We start from the raw sequence: 16,054 nt of genomic DNA on the forward strand, positions 1-16,054 counted from the left end.
TGGGGTTTTTGTTATTTATTTATTTTTTTTCCCGAGACAGGGTTTCTCTGTATAGCCCTGGCTGTCCTGGAACTCACTCTGTAGACCAGGCTGGCCTTGAACTCAGAAATCTGCCTGCCTCTACCTCCCAAGTACTAGGATTAAAGCGTGCAACATCGCTGCCTGGCTTGAGGTTTTTTGAGATGGTGTGAGAGAGGGGATTTCTTGTAGGATGACTGCTAAGGAGGAAGGTCAGCTGGGTGCTTTCTCTGTCTCTCTGAGCTAACAGGCCTTCACCCTAGCATCTGACTCCCAAGTCTTCATTGGTAAAATTGAACAGTTAAGAATTTGTTTAAAAAAACAACAGGCCAGCAGTTTGGGAGCCCACTACAGAGACACGGGATAAACAGCTTGAGAGCAGGAAGACTGGTGTCCAGATACAAAGCATGAACAGCTCTTGTCAGAGCCTAAGGAGGACAACAGTGTCACGGACACACTGAGAACAGTCAGCGTCTTCCTGTGAGTGAAAAGTGATGCTGAGCTAACAGACAAGCTAACTTCTGAACTCACTTTTATCCAGTACCACTCTGCAACAACTTCCACAGACCACGAAGGATATAGTTCCTCCTTCACAAAACACAGATGCTTCTGCCTGTTGGTCACCCAAGTAACAATGAGACAGTCAGCAGCAGCCAGTTTAGGGATAGGCATTCGCTTTATCTGCTGTGGTGATAAACTACTGTACCTAAAAATGAACAAAAACAAAACAAAACAAAAAACTGTAATAAAATCACCCCAAGAAACACATATAAGCAGGGAAAAGACCCCACAAATACAAAGGTCTGGGAGCCACTCACATGCAGCTAAATATGGAGTCACACTGACACCTGGTGGACTCACTGGCACTTACACATGTACCAACTTTTCTATCTTCGTAGTTTTAAATGGCCATGCTGCATAGTTTTTGTTTTTTAATTTCATATGATTTGCATTTCCGTAATTTTACAACATCTAATATGCTTTTTTCTCATTCAGAATTAAACAAATACTGTCTGGATTTCATTATCCTGTGTGTAACAGGAGCCCCATCAGAGTGATCTTGAAACTAACTGATGTCCCAATAATCAAATGACACAAAAGAAGCACTGACTCTGAGGCCATGGATGCAAGAGCAGGATGACTTCAGCAAGGAGCCTTGCCCCACTGTAAACCTCAAGTGTGTAAGCCTCACGCATGTAAACCTCAAGTGTGTAAGTCTCAAATGTGTAAGCCTCATATCTTGCACACACTGCTGACCCTTAGGTCACCTATGACCTCACACAACCTCATGTTCCCTTTATCAAGGCCCTGTCACCACTGCACTCCTATCTTCCTGTTCAATCAGTTCCACTGGGCTCTCTCAAGCCTTCATACTCTGTCTCATCTTATAGGCCCATTGTCTTATGCCTCCTGGCCATTAATAATATAAAAGAAACTTGTTTGGCTAAACCACATAACTTGCTCTATAAATATCCAAACAAATACAAATCTTTCTCCCACATGCCCCATACAACTGGAGATGACAAACTGTATTCTACTGTCCCATTATTGCTTCTAGACTCTTTCAACTTTGGCAAAACCTCCTCTTCTCTTTAAGAAGAACATTACCCAGCCACACTAGTACCAAACCTTCCTCAATGAACACATTTAGTCCTCACTCTCAATATTCAGTGTGCTGAATCTCTGAGATCCCTCTACCTCAAAAAGGAAAACTTTGACACTATTCTCAGCAACTTCAAAGCATAGCCCATATAATGTACACTCAACTGTTAATCTGCCTACACAAACAACTACACTCAACCTCCAACACCCCATTCCAATTACATAAGCTAGGCCTTGTCATCAGGCATACATGTGATGTGTGCATGCACACAATAGGAACTGAATGCAGGACTCTGTGCATGCAAAGCACATACTCCATCACTGAAGTATACCCCTATACATACCAATACCACAATGGAATTCAACTTCTTTGTACATATAAATGAAGTGAAGGAAAACACAGAGCAAAAGAAACTTTGAATCTATTCTCAAGTTCTTAAAACAATTATAGATTCTTTTATCTATCCATGGTTAAATACTGTAAAATCCTTACCACTTTTCAGGTCCTCTGCCCATGCCTTGGCAGATGAAGTTATCTCAGACATTAGTTAAAATAAAAGCCACCAAGTTTCTTCACCTACCAAATTATCTCCTCCCTCTTTATATACTTTATCTATCTACACCAACACACCTTCTCTACAGGTAAATATATGATATTCTCTACTAAAGTTTATCCTTCCAACACTGTCTTCTCATTTATATATTCTGATATCCTGTAATGCTAATCACTCACCTGCTTCTGCATCTTTAATCCCTATGGTAGTTCACTATAAACCTGTAAGCATTCTTGGATTATACAAAAGAAAAGAAGACAAGGGAAATGAAAGAGATGAAGAAAGGAGGGAGAAGAGAGGGTGTATCAGGATTTTTTAAATAATTTGTTTGTTAGTTCATTGATATCGGTGTGTGCCTATTGTAGGATGTGTGTGGAGGTCAAAGAACAATTTAAAGGTGTCAGTTCTTTGCTTCCATCATGTGAATTTCAGGAACTAAAGTCAGATCATCAGGCTTGGTGGAGATTGTGATTTGCCAGTGAGCCATCTTGCAGGCCCAAGTATTGTTTTAATCCTGGACAGTCTCCCACCAATGATGAGACAACACCTCTGCTGATTCATTGTTGAGTTCAGTCTGGATTGTGGTGCTATTCTAAAGATGAGAGAGCCTTAAGGGTGGAGAATGGCTGGCTGAAACAGATCAATAAATAGGAGGGGAGAGGGATCTTGGAAGGCTAAGCCCACCCCAGGGTCCCAACCTAGTGCTCTCTACTTTCTGTTTGCTACTACATGCTCCTAAAGCTGTAAAAAGAGATGCCAGCCTTTCCTAATATGATGGACTGACATCTCTAAAACCATGAGGCAAACTCACCTTCCCTTCTGTAAGCTGCATCTAATGGGGATTTTGTCAATTTCCTCCTGTCAGTAACTAGGCTAGGGACATATGGACTTAAGTCTTCCCATTTCCTCCACTTTGTTTCATTCCTCAATCAACTCTGAAGAAACGTTTGCAACTCTACTCACTTAGAAAAAAAAGAGTGAGTCTCCCAGAGGGCAGGCTCAGGCATCTGGTTTCTGATGTAGGTAACACTACATTAAAGGAGTCAGGAACAGCTGACAAGCCTTTCTTATTAAGCAGATAAATGAAAGAACCCAGACTGTGTATCCCCTGGGCTCCTGCCTCCCATCATCACACTCCCAGCACAGCAGCTAGCCCTTTCTCACAGGAAAGACTTTCAGAGTCTATTCTCTTACTGTAGGAAAAGTGTTAGGTCAAAGCTCTGCACTGACATATTTTCAATGGCTTCAGATTCCTTAACATTGCTAAATGGACTGTTTGGAACTAAGGAAATTTTCACACTCCCTCTGGTATCTCAAAATTTTAAGGATAGATTCATCACATGGCACAGCAACTTTATACCTAGGTTTAAGTGTCCAAGAGAACTGAAATGTATTTCCATAGCTAGCAGAACTACAAGGTTTGAGGGCACAGTTTTCACAACTGAACCTGTTTTGTTTTGTTTTGTTTTTCAAGACATTGTTTCTCTGTGTAGCCCTGGCTGTTCTGGAACTCACTCTGTAGACCAGGCTGGCCTCGAACTCAGAAATCCGCTTGCCTCTGCCTCCCAAGTGCTGGGATTAAAGGCGTGCGCCACCACGCCCAGTTGAATCCACTTTTAAAACCAACTATTCATCTCTAAAATCACCTTAGACGCAAGAATCTGTCAGAAAGTTTCACATAACTTACTACCTGTTATTAGAGTGCAGTTATGAGTCACAGAGGAACTACTGGACCCTGAGGGCATACATCTCAGCAAAGAACATGATCACCGTTTCTGTGTGCTACAAAGGCTTTCTATCACAACTCATGAACTCTGAATAAACACACAGATGACACTAATGTGTCCATAGGAGCTTCATATTAATGTCAGATATCTACTTGACAACCACATTATGATGAAGATGTGCAGCACTTCTGCTTTTTTAAAATTTACACTAAAATTTTAAGAGTAACTTTCTCTTATTTGGGGGCTGGAGAGATGGCTAAGTGGCTTAGAGTACTGACTGCTCTTCCAGAGGATATGGGTTCAATTGCCAGCACCCATATGGTGATTCACAACTTTCTCTTATTTCAAGATTTTATATTTTAGTCCATACTTCAAGTCTATATATTTCATAAAAATATATAGAATATACAAAGATACAAAGATATACATACTCAGAATAGATACATGAATTCTTTGCACATTTCTTACAACTTAAAAAGAGAACTATCTCACACATTATAAGCATATTCCTAAGTAAGCTAAAGATAACTCTTGAAGAAGAACTTCGGTCTAATTTTACAACAAAATAGGAATTATTATGTCTGGTAAACTGAAAGCTGAGAAGCATTCATTAGAAATAGGAGGGAAAGTGTTGTTAAGTTATAAAGGTGTTACTAAAAGTAAATGCCATTCTAGTACCTAACCGAGCTCATCCTATCAGGTGACCTAAACTAAAAATACAAACACAGGATGGACTAGATGAACTCACTCCCAGCATGTTGTTATAAACTACAAGTATGGCACATATCTAAGTTTCAAACTGTGACAAAGGCAAATGGAAGCTTTGGTGTTAATGAGTCATCCTTGAATGGTTCAGGCCTCAGTGACAGCCGCAGACACTGCTACATCAGTTATGGATAACTAATATATAGAGACACACAGATCACCTCCAGTTCAAGGACCTAGAAATGAGGAAAATGATCTTTTGATGACAGCATATTAGTAGCATCAGATAACAGATATCATGTTTAAAGTGAAACCAGAATGTACAAGAAACTGCAGTATCTAGAATATAATCTGACAGGTAAGTGATCCCACACACCTGTTACTCCTTTTAACTGATTTGTTCTCCCACGGTGGATCAATCACAATTGCATCAAATGTCTTACCACCTGAAATCAAAAGCACAATTTCAGAAACACCCTCTGTATGTGATGAATCTAAGAGCTAAACATGGAGACTAAGGATATCCTATAGAGCCCACACTCTCATAAGCAAAGCTCTCATCTGAATACACAGAATTCTTCGAAAACAAAAACTAAACATGTTCCCCAAAATTAAAGCACACACATATAACACACATACAAAAACACACACAAGTGGTCATGTGCACGTACACACGTGTACAGTGCACACACACACACACACACACACACATAAAAATATTATTAAGACAAAGTTTAAAGAGCAAGATCATCAGCAGGTAAAGGCTACCAAATGTGCTAATCTGGGTTGGTTCTCCAGAATGCACATAAGGGTGGGAGGGGAGAAGAGACTCCAAAAGACTGTCCTCTGACCTCTACACACATAATAGACACACACAAGGACAATAAAAAAATTAATGCACTGAAAAAGCACAGTATTTTTTTTTTTTGAACCTGGGGCCTTGGGCATGCTCAGCTGAGCTGCAGACCCAGCCCAAGAAAGGACTTTCATAATAAACATAAATACAATGAAATACAACTGAATAGTTTATGGGGTTTATTCAAAGACAATGTAACTCTGAACCTCTCAGTTCTGAACCTGTAACCCTAGCACCTAGAAAGCTAAGGCAAAGTTGAGATGCCAAGGCCATCCTGGGACGAACAGCAAGTTCGATGCCAGCCTGGGCTTCTTAACAAGACTTCTGTCTCAAAGATAACAGAGCAAAAGTCAGCATTTTAAAACTGAACTGACATTCAAAGTTCATACTCTTTAACTTCTGAGACCACAGAAAAATTATCTTGTTCTAAAACACATTAACTACTTACAGTTAAGAAGTGGCTGCATACAAGAAATGTCAGACAAAAGAAAGCTGCTTTGTGGTGGCAGCAGGTATTTTTGTCCCATTAAAGTAATCATTTTGGAAAAGCTGGAGTTGTTTTCAATGATCTGTGAGGATAAATCCAGCTCTATAACAGACATATCATCTCCCATCAACTGTAGTGTTTGAAGCTCCATTTCATTTAAGGAAGGCAAATGTTTTGCCATCTCACATAACTCTGACAAATTGCAGGCATCAAGTGGTAAAGTGATACGTCCACTACTTCCATCCTGTTTTTCAACAAGTGGGTAAAGGAAACCACTTCTGAGACCTTCTTGGATTAACTTCGAAGATCCATCCAAAATCAGCTCTCTGATCTGTTAAAAAAAAATGTTTGAAGTACATTAAAATGATGTTGGTTTTAAAATCATTTTCCAGGGGCTAGAGAGATAGACTAGCCGTTTAAGAGTATTGTCTGCTCTTGAAGAGAATCTAAGTTCAATTCCCAACTCCCACATAGTTGTGCACAATCATCTGTTAATCCAGTTTCAAGAGACCTGTCACCTTCTCTGGTCTCCAAAGGCACCAGGCATATACATATAGTACACAGACAAAATATCCATATACAAAAAATAAAATTTAATTTGATTTAAATTTAAACTATTTTTCAAATAATTTTCTACTGTACTTTGAATATCTTAATATATTCAAATCCACCTTTATTAAGTGTAGAGTGGTTTTATAGTATAATAAGATTATAAGACTATTGACAGCATACTTTTGAAGTCTACAGAATGAAGCACACTGCAAAAACTCACTATTAAGTAGGGTGACAATCAGTATATGAAATGCTGAAACTTGGAGCCAAAAATGTTTTTTCCTTGCTTGAGTTTTTTCTGTCAGATATCTGGATATGGTGAGGAGAAAAATAACTACAACATATGATCTGCACAGAAAAGTCTCACAACGTTCTTGTAGGATATGGGGAACAAAGGGCACCTGTGAACATAAAGCAGAGCCACAGAGTTCTCTGTCCTGGCTCAGACACTCCATATCTTCTGCCACCATCTGTCAACACAGAGTTCTCTGTCCTGGCCCAAACACTCTATATTTTCTGCCACCATCTGTGAAACACCATGGTCAACTAACTCGTTCACTTCCTAAATCTTAGTCTTCACAGGAGTGCTGTGAATCACATCTCACATCTCTCAGTATGGGAGAAATACTGACCATACATACTGTTTGAAACCCATCTTTTAAAACCTACTGTTGGGACATCCAGGGAGAAAAAGAATTCTGGGATACAGCTAGGCGGGAGATCTGCCTGGGAAGATGTGAGCAGACAGACACTTGGTACCTGAGCACAGGGAACCAGCTACATAACATAATGTAGATTAAAATAAGTGGATTATCGTAAGTTATGATTCTAGTCTGAGAAAAGCCTAGCTATATGGCAAAGGTATATGTAAATATACTTTGAGGCTGAGTCTTATTTCTGGGCACGTGGGACTGGGAGGTAGAACCAAGACCTAACATCAACATGAATGTCGTTCCCTTCTACTTCCTGTGTATCTCTATCCATCCTCCTTACTTTCTTACACTCTATGGTATTTTCCTGTATTCACTCTTTGTCAAATGTTTACTTGTTTCACCTGTTGACTTATGGCTGACTTTTTTTAATCCTGATAACAATAAACAGAAAGCTCTTGGATTAAAAGTCTGTGCTAGGACTAAGTCACACCACAATTAGAAACAGGTTTTCCAGTAAACAGCACAATCTCAGGATTCACAGTGTGATCAAATATCCTGCAACACCACCCAGTAAGAGTAGAACAACTAACACAAAAACACAATTAACAACACAAAAATCGCACAGATACCAAAGTTCTCAACACTTTACATAGGAGCACTGCATCCAACAGTTACAGAACATACATCCTTTTTAACCCCACAGAGTACAGTCTCCAAGATAATTCAATACTGGCCAACGATACAACTTTCTTTAAAGAACTAGAATTTATTTTTATACTCCAAATGACTTAAGTTGGAACTCAAGAAAAAAAAAAAATACTAAGATCAACTACAAATGCAAGTGAAATAGTTCTCTTCTAAATAATTCATGCAGGTCAAAGATGAAATCACAGGAGACATTAGAAAACATTTTTCTCACAATGGAAGTAAAAATATAAAATGTCAAGATACATAAAATTGTCACAAAATCACATTCATATCCATTAGGATGGCAATTTCAAAACAAAACAGAATGCTTTGGTGAAAACACTGGAACCTTTAAGCACTGTTAGTGGCAGCTATAAAGCGCACAATGGTAGTTTCTGGGGGGAAAAATTCAATATATAATCTAATGATGCCATGACTTTTATAGTAACAATCTGAATATATCTACCAAATATTCAAACCAAGAGAAGAAAATTGGGGGAAAGGTGAACAAAATAATGCATGCTTTTTCTTATGCAGAGTGTAGATTTGATGATATATATATGCATACTGTTATTTAATTGTGTGTGTGTTTGTGTGTCTGTGTGTTTGTGTGTATGCATCATGAAAGAAGAAGGGGGACAACTTGGAGGGAGGAGGGGACTAGCAAGAAGGGTTAAAAAGGTGAAAGTTAGTGGGGGTGGAATATGAGCAATGACACATATGTATGAAATGTCATAAGTCTCATTATTTTCTAGGCTAACTAAAATAATTCAAAAAAAATTGAACAATTCATCATGGTACAAGGCATCAAAATATGATCATGGGAGCTGGCCCTCTGCAGACTACCTCTATGCAGCTGTCCATCTATTGCTATAGTATATTTACTCTGGTGTTTAATATTTTGGAAGTTTTCTTGTTATTTTCATGGACTTTTTTTCCTACTATAAATTGTCAGCATTCTTTTCATAATTCCCCATGTTATATATTTTACCCTCACATCATTTCCAACACTGAAAATACAGATTGTGCAGACTTTTTAAAAACTAATTGTCTATGCAATCTTTAGCAGATCTGACTCTGCAAAAGCACATTACCCTACTGACCTCATATATAAAACTGCCTTGTTCCACTCTCCTTGGCACTGGTCCCCTTCTTACCCCCAAATAACCCTCTATTTTCATGTCATATATACAAATATACAATTGGATAAGAGTCTATGCTCAGTTGAACTAAATTCAACCCATGAATGGAAACATAAGAAAGTAGGAACACTGAAACGTCTTCCATGAACTCAACCAGCAACACAAGCTCACAGCCATCAACCACCTGAGCTGATAGAAGCATGTGTAGTGTTAATAAAACTGGCTTAACGTGTTCATTACAAAGAAAAAACAATAGAGCACTATCAAATTCTAACTCCGACCAAAACAAGTGCTTTATTCCTAAAATACTGTAGTATTTATTTAGGTCTTTTTTTAATGCTACTTCACACTAATCTTCCTGCATGATCAATATTTTTGTCCTACCTTTGTATGATACTCCATGGCATCCAATTCACCTTGATTGAAAGCAACGCATCTTTTACGCTTCTAAAGAGAGGGTGATGAGAAAAAAAGTAATGTTGCATTCTATCACAAAACTGACATTTTGAAACCTGCTAGATTTTATTTTTTATACTATATTTTTAAATATTGTATCTATTCTTTTAAAGGTAAGAAGTTCCATTGAGATCAACATCAATGCAAAGGGTACTAGTGCCCATGGAATAAGAACTGTGGTTCTTCATAAGCAGTTACCATAATTACCCATCAGTTTATATGCATATGACATAATTACTCTCAACTTTCTTCATTTTTGACATGAACTATCTACAAGGTATCAAAGAAAATCTAGGGTTGTAGCAAAAGACCAGTGGTTAAAAGCACTGCTCTTGCAAAAGACCCAGGTTTAGTTCCCAGCACCTACTTGGTGGCTCATGTCTATGATTCCAGTTGCAGTGGATCTGAGGCCTTCTCCTGGCCTCTGTAGGCACCATACAGGTAAAATACTTATACACATTAATAAATCAAAAAACTAGAAATAAAGAGAATGGAAGGGAGGGAGGGAGGGAAGGAGGGAGAGAGGAAGGAAGCAAGCAAGCAAGCAAGTAAGCAAGTAAGCAGGCAAGAAAGAAAGAAATCTTAAAACCAAGTATGGCATCTCAAGGCTGCAATACCAGGAAATGAATGGTAGGGGCACGAAGGGTTCAAGGTCACCCTCTGCTACACAGTGGATTCCAGAACAGCCTGAGCTACCTGGACCCTGTTCAAAAAAAAAGTGGGGGCAGGGGAAGGAAGGGGAGGAAAGACAGACAGACAGATCCCAAGTATAGCTATAATCCCAGCAGCCAGGAGGTAGGAAGGTCAAGTTCAACACTAACATTAGCAACATATCAAAAGTGCCTCAGGGGAAAAAATGTCAATTTTAACATATTTTACATGGTATTTAGAATGCTGGCAAGATGATACTTATCACCATATCCACCATTGTGTAAGAACAGAGCTCCTGAAAACTGTCCCCTGACCTGCAGGCACAAACCATTGCATAAATGCACCTATACACACACAATAAATAAATGAAAATGTTTAAAGTCCTTCAAAATTGATCTGAGGGTTACAGACAAGCCAGTGTTACTAGCAATATTCTGCACCTGACTACACCACAAAACAGAGCATGAGAGCAGGAACATAGAGCTATAACTTCTTTTCATTGCTGATTGTTATTAACATAGTATCAAATTCTCAACAGGCTAAAATACATGTTGACTAATTAATAAAAAGATGTAAGATTAGGCTAGCTATGTAACTTCGTTAGCATATCAGAAATGATCAATTTTATTACAATAGTATTAATTACATATGCTGATCTATATCTTCCACATTAAAATGGGAAGTTTGTCAGGCATGGTGGCATGCACCTATCATCACAGCACTGCAGAGGCAGGGACATGAGTTTAAAACAGCCTGGTCTACACAGTGAGTCCAAGACAGCCTGAACTACGGTCAGATGTCTTATTAAAAACAAACAAAAAACCCAACCATGCTAAAGTCAAATGCTTGGTGGTCTGAATTAGTGACAGTGATACATCTGATGTTTTCTTTTCTGTGCTTCACATGTAGATGAATCAATATATACTTGCTAAAAAGGAAAAACATGTCCAAAAAAAAAAGAAGAAAGAAGAAAACCATGCATTTCTGACTGCATTTCAGGTACCTCCAATAGTGGAAGAGGTTACTACAAGTAACTTCCCTACTCTTAGTATTCTTCCCTAATTTCTTAACCAATTATAAGGTACAATAAAGATACTGTGCTTATCTTGCTTCATCATTATGCACAAAAATAGATGGAAGGAGCTTGCACATTTGCTAAATGACCAATCATTCATTCCTATCCCTAACAAAACAATATCTACATGGAGTTTGTATGATCACCTCTGGACTACTGAAACACACCCAAAAGGTTAAAGCATATATTGAAGGTGCTTGCTGCTGAGCCTGACAACTTCAGTTCAATCCCCAGGGCCAATGGTTAACATGGTAGAAGGAAAGAAAAACTCTACTCCCACCATTTAATCCTGTACAATATACTCAAATATCTATTTTTGGTGGGGAAGAAGAGATTGTTGTCTGCAGGGGGTAGGGGTTGCTGTTTGGGAGGGGTGTTTTGGTTTTTGGGAGAGAATCTCATATTGCCTAAGGTGACCACACTCACTGTGCAGCCAAGGGTGGCTTGTGCTCCTGTTCCTCCTGCTTCTACCTCCCAAGTGCTCGAATTACAGCCGTGTACCACTGTATCGGACTCAAACTTCTGCAAAACTGCCCCAAAGTATATACTCATACACAAGTACCTTATAAATATGTATATTCCATAGAAGCTTTCCTATTATCACTAGAAAACTACAAAAATACCCTTCTCTCAAGCTTTTATTATACGAGCCTATTCCCAAAACACAGGCCTTTAAAATTCCCTAAAATCCACTGAATATTTGGAATTTTTTTCATAGAAATTTTAAAAGCAAAAACAGGTGTAAAAACATTCAGTACTATTTACCACTCTTGCTGGCAGTGAGACCTAGGAGAATGAAGCGAACAGATGAGGCAGATATGTCTCATGCGATAGCCAAGTTTATCAGTTTATCAGAGTATAGGAAAATTTATATTCTGAGAGTTGAGTCATGTGAGTAACAGGTACAATCACAAAGGCAAGCCAAATGAGTTTGACAAGTAGGGTATGGTTAAAAACATGATTTTCCATAAAGGCATATAAACAAGTAACAAAATCCAGTCGTGATGAATAAATTCACTTTTACATCCCAAGAACAATTTCATGATTTTGAAGAATCTGAGGTCACAAGACTCTTGCTTTCTTTCAGGTTTTCTCACAAACATTTAGAATACATTTATTTATTCATGCATTCATTGTGCATTGTGGGGAGGGGTGCATAGCCATGGCACCCAGGCAGAGGTTAGAGGACAACTTCTGGGAGGCAATTCTTTCCTTCCACCAAGTGGGCCCTAGCGATCAAACTCAGACCATGAGTTTCAGCAGCAGGCACCTGTTTACCTACTGGGCCATCTCTCCTGACCCCTATTTACTTTTTGAAACATGCAATGTGTTGTTCTAAAATAGTAGGAAGTTTGAAAGTATAATTAAAGATGACTGACAACACCTGCTGAGAACCCCAGCACTCTGGAAGTGGAGATAGGAGAATAAGAAGCTTGTGATCCTCAGCTAGGCAATCAGTTGGTGGGCAACCCACAATTGCTCTTGGACATGCTAACACCTTCTGTATTATATTTTTTATACTTAGAAAATGGGAAGATGTTTGAGATACTTAATGAAATTTTTTGTTTCATGTTAAAAAAAAAAAAAAAAAAAAAAAAAAAAAAAAAAAAAATTAAAACTTCCTACCTTCCCAACAGAAACAGAGACCTTTTTATAGTCAGTCACTAGATTTTCGTTTTTGTTACTTTGTTGGCGCTCTTTGTTAACAGCTGGAATTATGTAAGGTTTGGTGACATTAAATAGCTCAGATCGGAAAACATATTTTTCAGTGATCACTTCACAACTTCCTTCATCCTCATTGCCCGACACAGTAGTGGAGTCAGGAGCAAAGCACGCAGCAGGAGCTCCAAAAGGAGACCTGGGATCCAGCTGAAGAGAATCCATGTAGACAGAAGAAGTGGGGTTGTTTTTACTACAAAAAGGCTCTTGATGCTGGTGAAGTTGATAGTTTACTTTGTTAATGAAAGAAAGATGATCCAGTAACCACCCAGGAGGCAAATGATGCACCACAGACATTCTCACAAAAACAAAAAACTGATAATCAAGAATCAGAACTAGGACTAGGAGTATAGCTCAGTGTGGGGGTCCTGGGTTTGATACCAATGTTGTAATTAAGTTCTTAACATCCTGTATATCAATGGTGTACTTTGTACACGCAATAAGGTTTTATATTTACACATACAAGGTGAGTGTGTACATACCACCTCTAAGGAAAAATGCTATACTTTAAATGTCTTTTAATTTCAGAATTGGTCATTCAAAATTTTCAGCCAATGTAGTCAAAGGCGCTTCTTAGTTTGATCCTCCTTTCTTCTTTGAGTGCCCTCTGTGGTCCTGTTTTGGTCCTTGAATCAAGGCACTAGTCCACATGGTCCAAGTATTCAAGTCACTAAATCCTTAAAAGATGAGTGTCCTGTCAAGTCAAAGGATAGTAATTACCTACAAGAATTTACCCTTTTTTAAATGATATAAATCTGTTTAGAGAGGGCCACAGAAATGAAAGGAAAAAGAGCTGTTGTGTTTTCAAACTACAATTGCCACAGTAAGTCACTCCATTACTCAGATCCCTGCCCTCAGATCAGTTGCAGAGCAATAAGATTAAAAGACTGCTCCAATCAAACCAAGTGCAGTATGAATAGTAATCAAAAGTTCACAAGTTAACTAGTTTGCTAGGTCAGAACATCAAGATTTATAATCTGTTTGAGCCACACTCCAGTAACTAGGTTTTTCGGAACTTCTTTATCTTTACTTAAAAAATTACATTTCTGGATATAGCTTTATTATAATGTAGTAGAAACCTTAAGAATGCACCGAATAAAAAAATAAAGGCTCGTATAGCATTTATGGTCAAATTTCTTATGCAACTAACTATAGAGTAGTGTTTGTTTTTTAAAGACAGGGTCACTAGGTTGCCCTGGTGTATGCCGGGTCCATCAAATGGCCTCAAATTCAAGACTCTCTCGGGTGTGGACCCTGCCCCACATACAAACTAAATTACTTGATTTCACTGAGCCTCAAAATTATCTTTTTGGTTTTTGGAGTTGTTTCCATGTGTGTATTTTGTTTGGGGTGGTTTTTCTTTGGTTTGTTTGGTTTGTTGGTTGGTTGTTTTGCTTTGAGATGTTCCAGAACTCACTATGTAAACCAGGCTGGCCTCAAACTCAGAGATTACCCCACCCCACCCCACCCACCCACCCACCCCCACCTCCTGAGAGCGGATATTAAAGGCATGTACCACAACGCCCTACTAATACGATCATTTTTATGTTCTAATGCCATTAGTTTGGAGAAGTAAATGAGATAATCCCCATGAACTGCTGCTCACAGAGTCTGAAATATAATACCTGCTAATATATCTGCTGACTGCTATTTGGTGGTGATCTTCGTGATACCTGAGATTTTGGTTTCCCAGTCGAGACGTGAAGTGAGGAGACACTGTGACTGCTAGGGAACCTCAAACTCAAACTCAAAAAAAAAAAAAAAAAAAAAAAAAAATACTGCTTAGCTCAAAACTAGCTAATGGCACAACTGAGCTGAGATCCAGAAATCATCTACACTTTAGCCCAAGGACAGGCCACCACCATCCGGGAACTGGCAACGCCTGCTTGTAGTTCCGACCCTGGGCGGCGGTAATCCACATCACCTGAGACAGCCTGATGATAACTATCCCTCAGGCTCTTCCACCGCCACACTCGACAGCCTCTCCTACCGTCAGGAAACGTCACGCCGCCTCCCAGGCTCGCCCCGTGGAAACAGCACTCCTCTAAAACAGGTCCTGGCCTCCATCCTTTCGGAGACAAACCCTCGCTTTCCAGTTCCAGGACGCAGCCATATTGCTGTACGGAACTCGACTCCAGGAGGGCTCGGGCCGCTCCGCCCCGACAGCCCTACTCGCCCTAGACGCCAGCTTCCCGGACAGGGAAGGACTCTGGGTCACTGACGCCGAAGATTACCTGGGAGGAGGCCGGAGCGCACTGCGCCGCCGATGCGGACACTTCCGGCGACGAGGGCGGGCGCTGAGTGTTTGCGCATGCGTACTCGCCGTCGCAGTCCTGATGTCAGCGCGGGCGGAAACTTTAAAATTCAAACCGCCGTGGGTTGACCAAGGCTGACGCTCTGGTTTTGGCGGCTGTTTTCGTGTGCAGTCGTGCCTTTTACTGAAAGCTGGGCGCTGGGTCTCGTTGAGAAGCTGAGCGAAAGGTAACTACTGAGATGGGATCAGCTCTGTCTGTGTTAAAATGGTCCGCGGCGCTGGAGCTGACTGTTGCGTGGGAACTTGGGTAGGATCTGCCCGGGTCTGCAACGTTTGTAGCGGGAGAAGGTGATGCTAACAGGTGGGGACTGACATAGGGAAGCTGATTGGTGTGTTGTATTCCTGTCCTGATGCTGCATCTTAAAAGCCTGGTACGGACAAGGACTGGTAACCAATAAAATCATGTTGCTCAGTGCACAGCCTAGCGTGCTAACGGGTCTGACTCTCTACCCCTAGCTCAAAACAATAATAATAAAATGCGATCTGTCTAACCCTCTGTGGAAGCTATAGCCAAGTGCATAGTGTGATGCTGCAGAGATGAAGACACGATCCAACATAGACATTATTTTGACAACTTGTTTTAAAAGTGGGAGCAGCCTGTGTTATGAACCGAATTGTTTATCTTTGTTGAAAAGTGTTGCAGTAAATCTCCAATCCACATAAGCCCGGGCAATGAAAACACAACCCGATTAATATGAATACATGCTGTGTCCGACATTGGGCAGATCTACCACTACGCTACCATCTTCTCCATATAAGAGATCCCTTATAACTTGTGGATTCTCCAGGCAAGGTGCTTCTGCTCCACTTTCCTTATCCTCCTCATTCTTCCCCTCTCTCTCCTTTTCTCCCCAAA

At 39.8% G+C, this 16,054-nt stretch overlaps 1 protein-coding gene across 5 annotated transcripts in view; it reads right to left on the bottom strand.

Annotated features, from left to right (window-relative positions):
- Window positions 1–15,178, bottom strand: part of LOC110335714 (methyltransferase-like protein 4) — a 23,880-nt gene extending 8,702 nt beyond the window's left edge. The window contains exons 1-6 of one of the 5 annotated variants that reach the window (XM_029531641.1): window positions 15,119–15,178; window positions 12,792–13,578; window positions 9,368–9,430; window positions 5,911–6,280; window positions 4,983–5,052; window positions 550–724 (exon numbers count right to left, since the gene is read on the bottom strand). In XM_029531641.1, the coding sequence (XP_029387501.1) occupies window positions 550–724; window positions 4,983–5,052; window positions 5,911–6,280; window positions 9,368–9,430; window positions 12,792–13,181 (1,068 nt within the window). In that variant the 5' untranslated portion in view covers window positions 13,182–13,578; window positions 15,119–15,178. Of the gene's footprint in view, window positions 1–549; window positions 725–4,982; window positions 5,053–5,910; window positions 6,281–9,367; window positions 9,431–12,791; window positions 13,579–14,509 lie in introns of all 5 variants that reach the window. The other 4 variants (XM_029531642.1, XM_029531643.1, XM_029531640.1 and 1 more) reach the window with 4 other exon arrangements.
- Between the last annotated feature and the right edge of the window lie 876 nt (window positions 15,179–16,054).

This window comes from Mus pahari, chromosome 18, assembly GCF_900095145.1.
Source record: "Mus pahari chromosome 18, PAHARI_EIJ_v1.1, whole genome shotgun sequence".
Classification (NCBI taxonomy): Eukaryota; Metazoa; Chordata; class Mammalia; order Rodentia; family Muridae; genus Mus; species Mus pahari.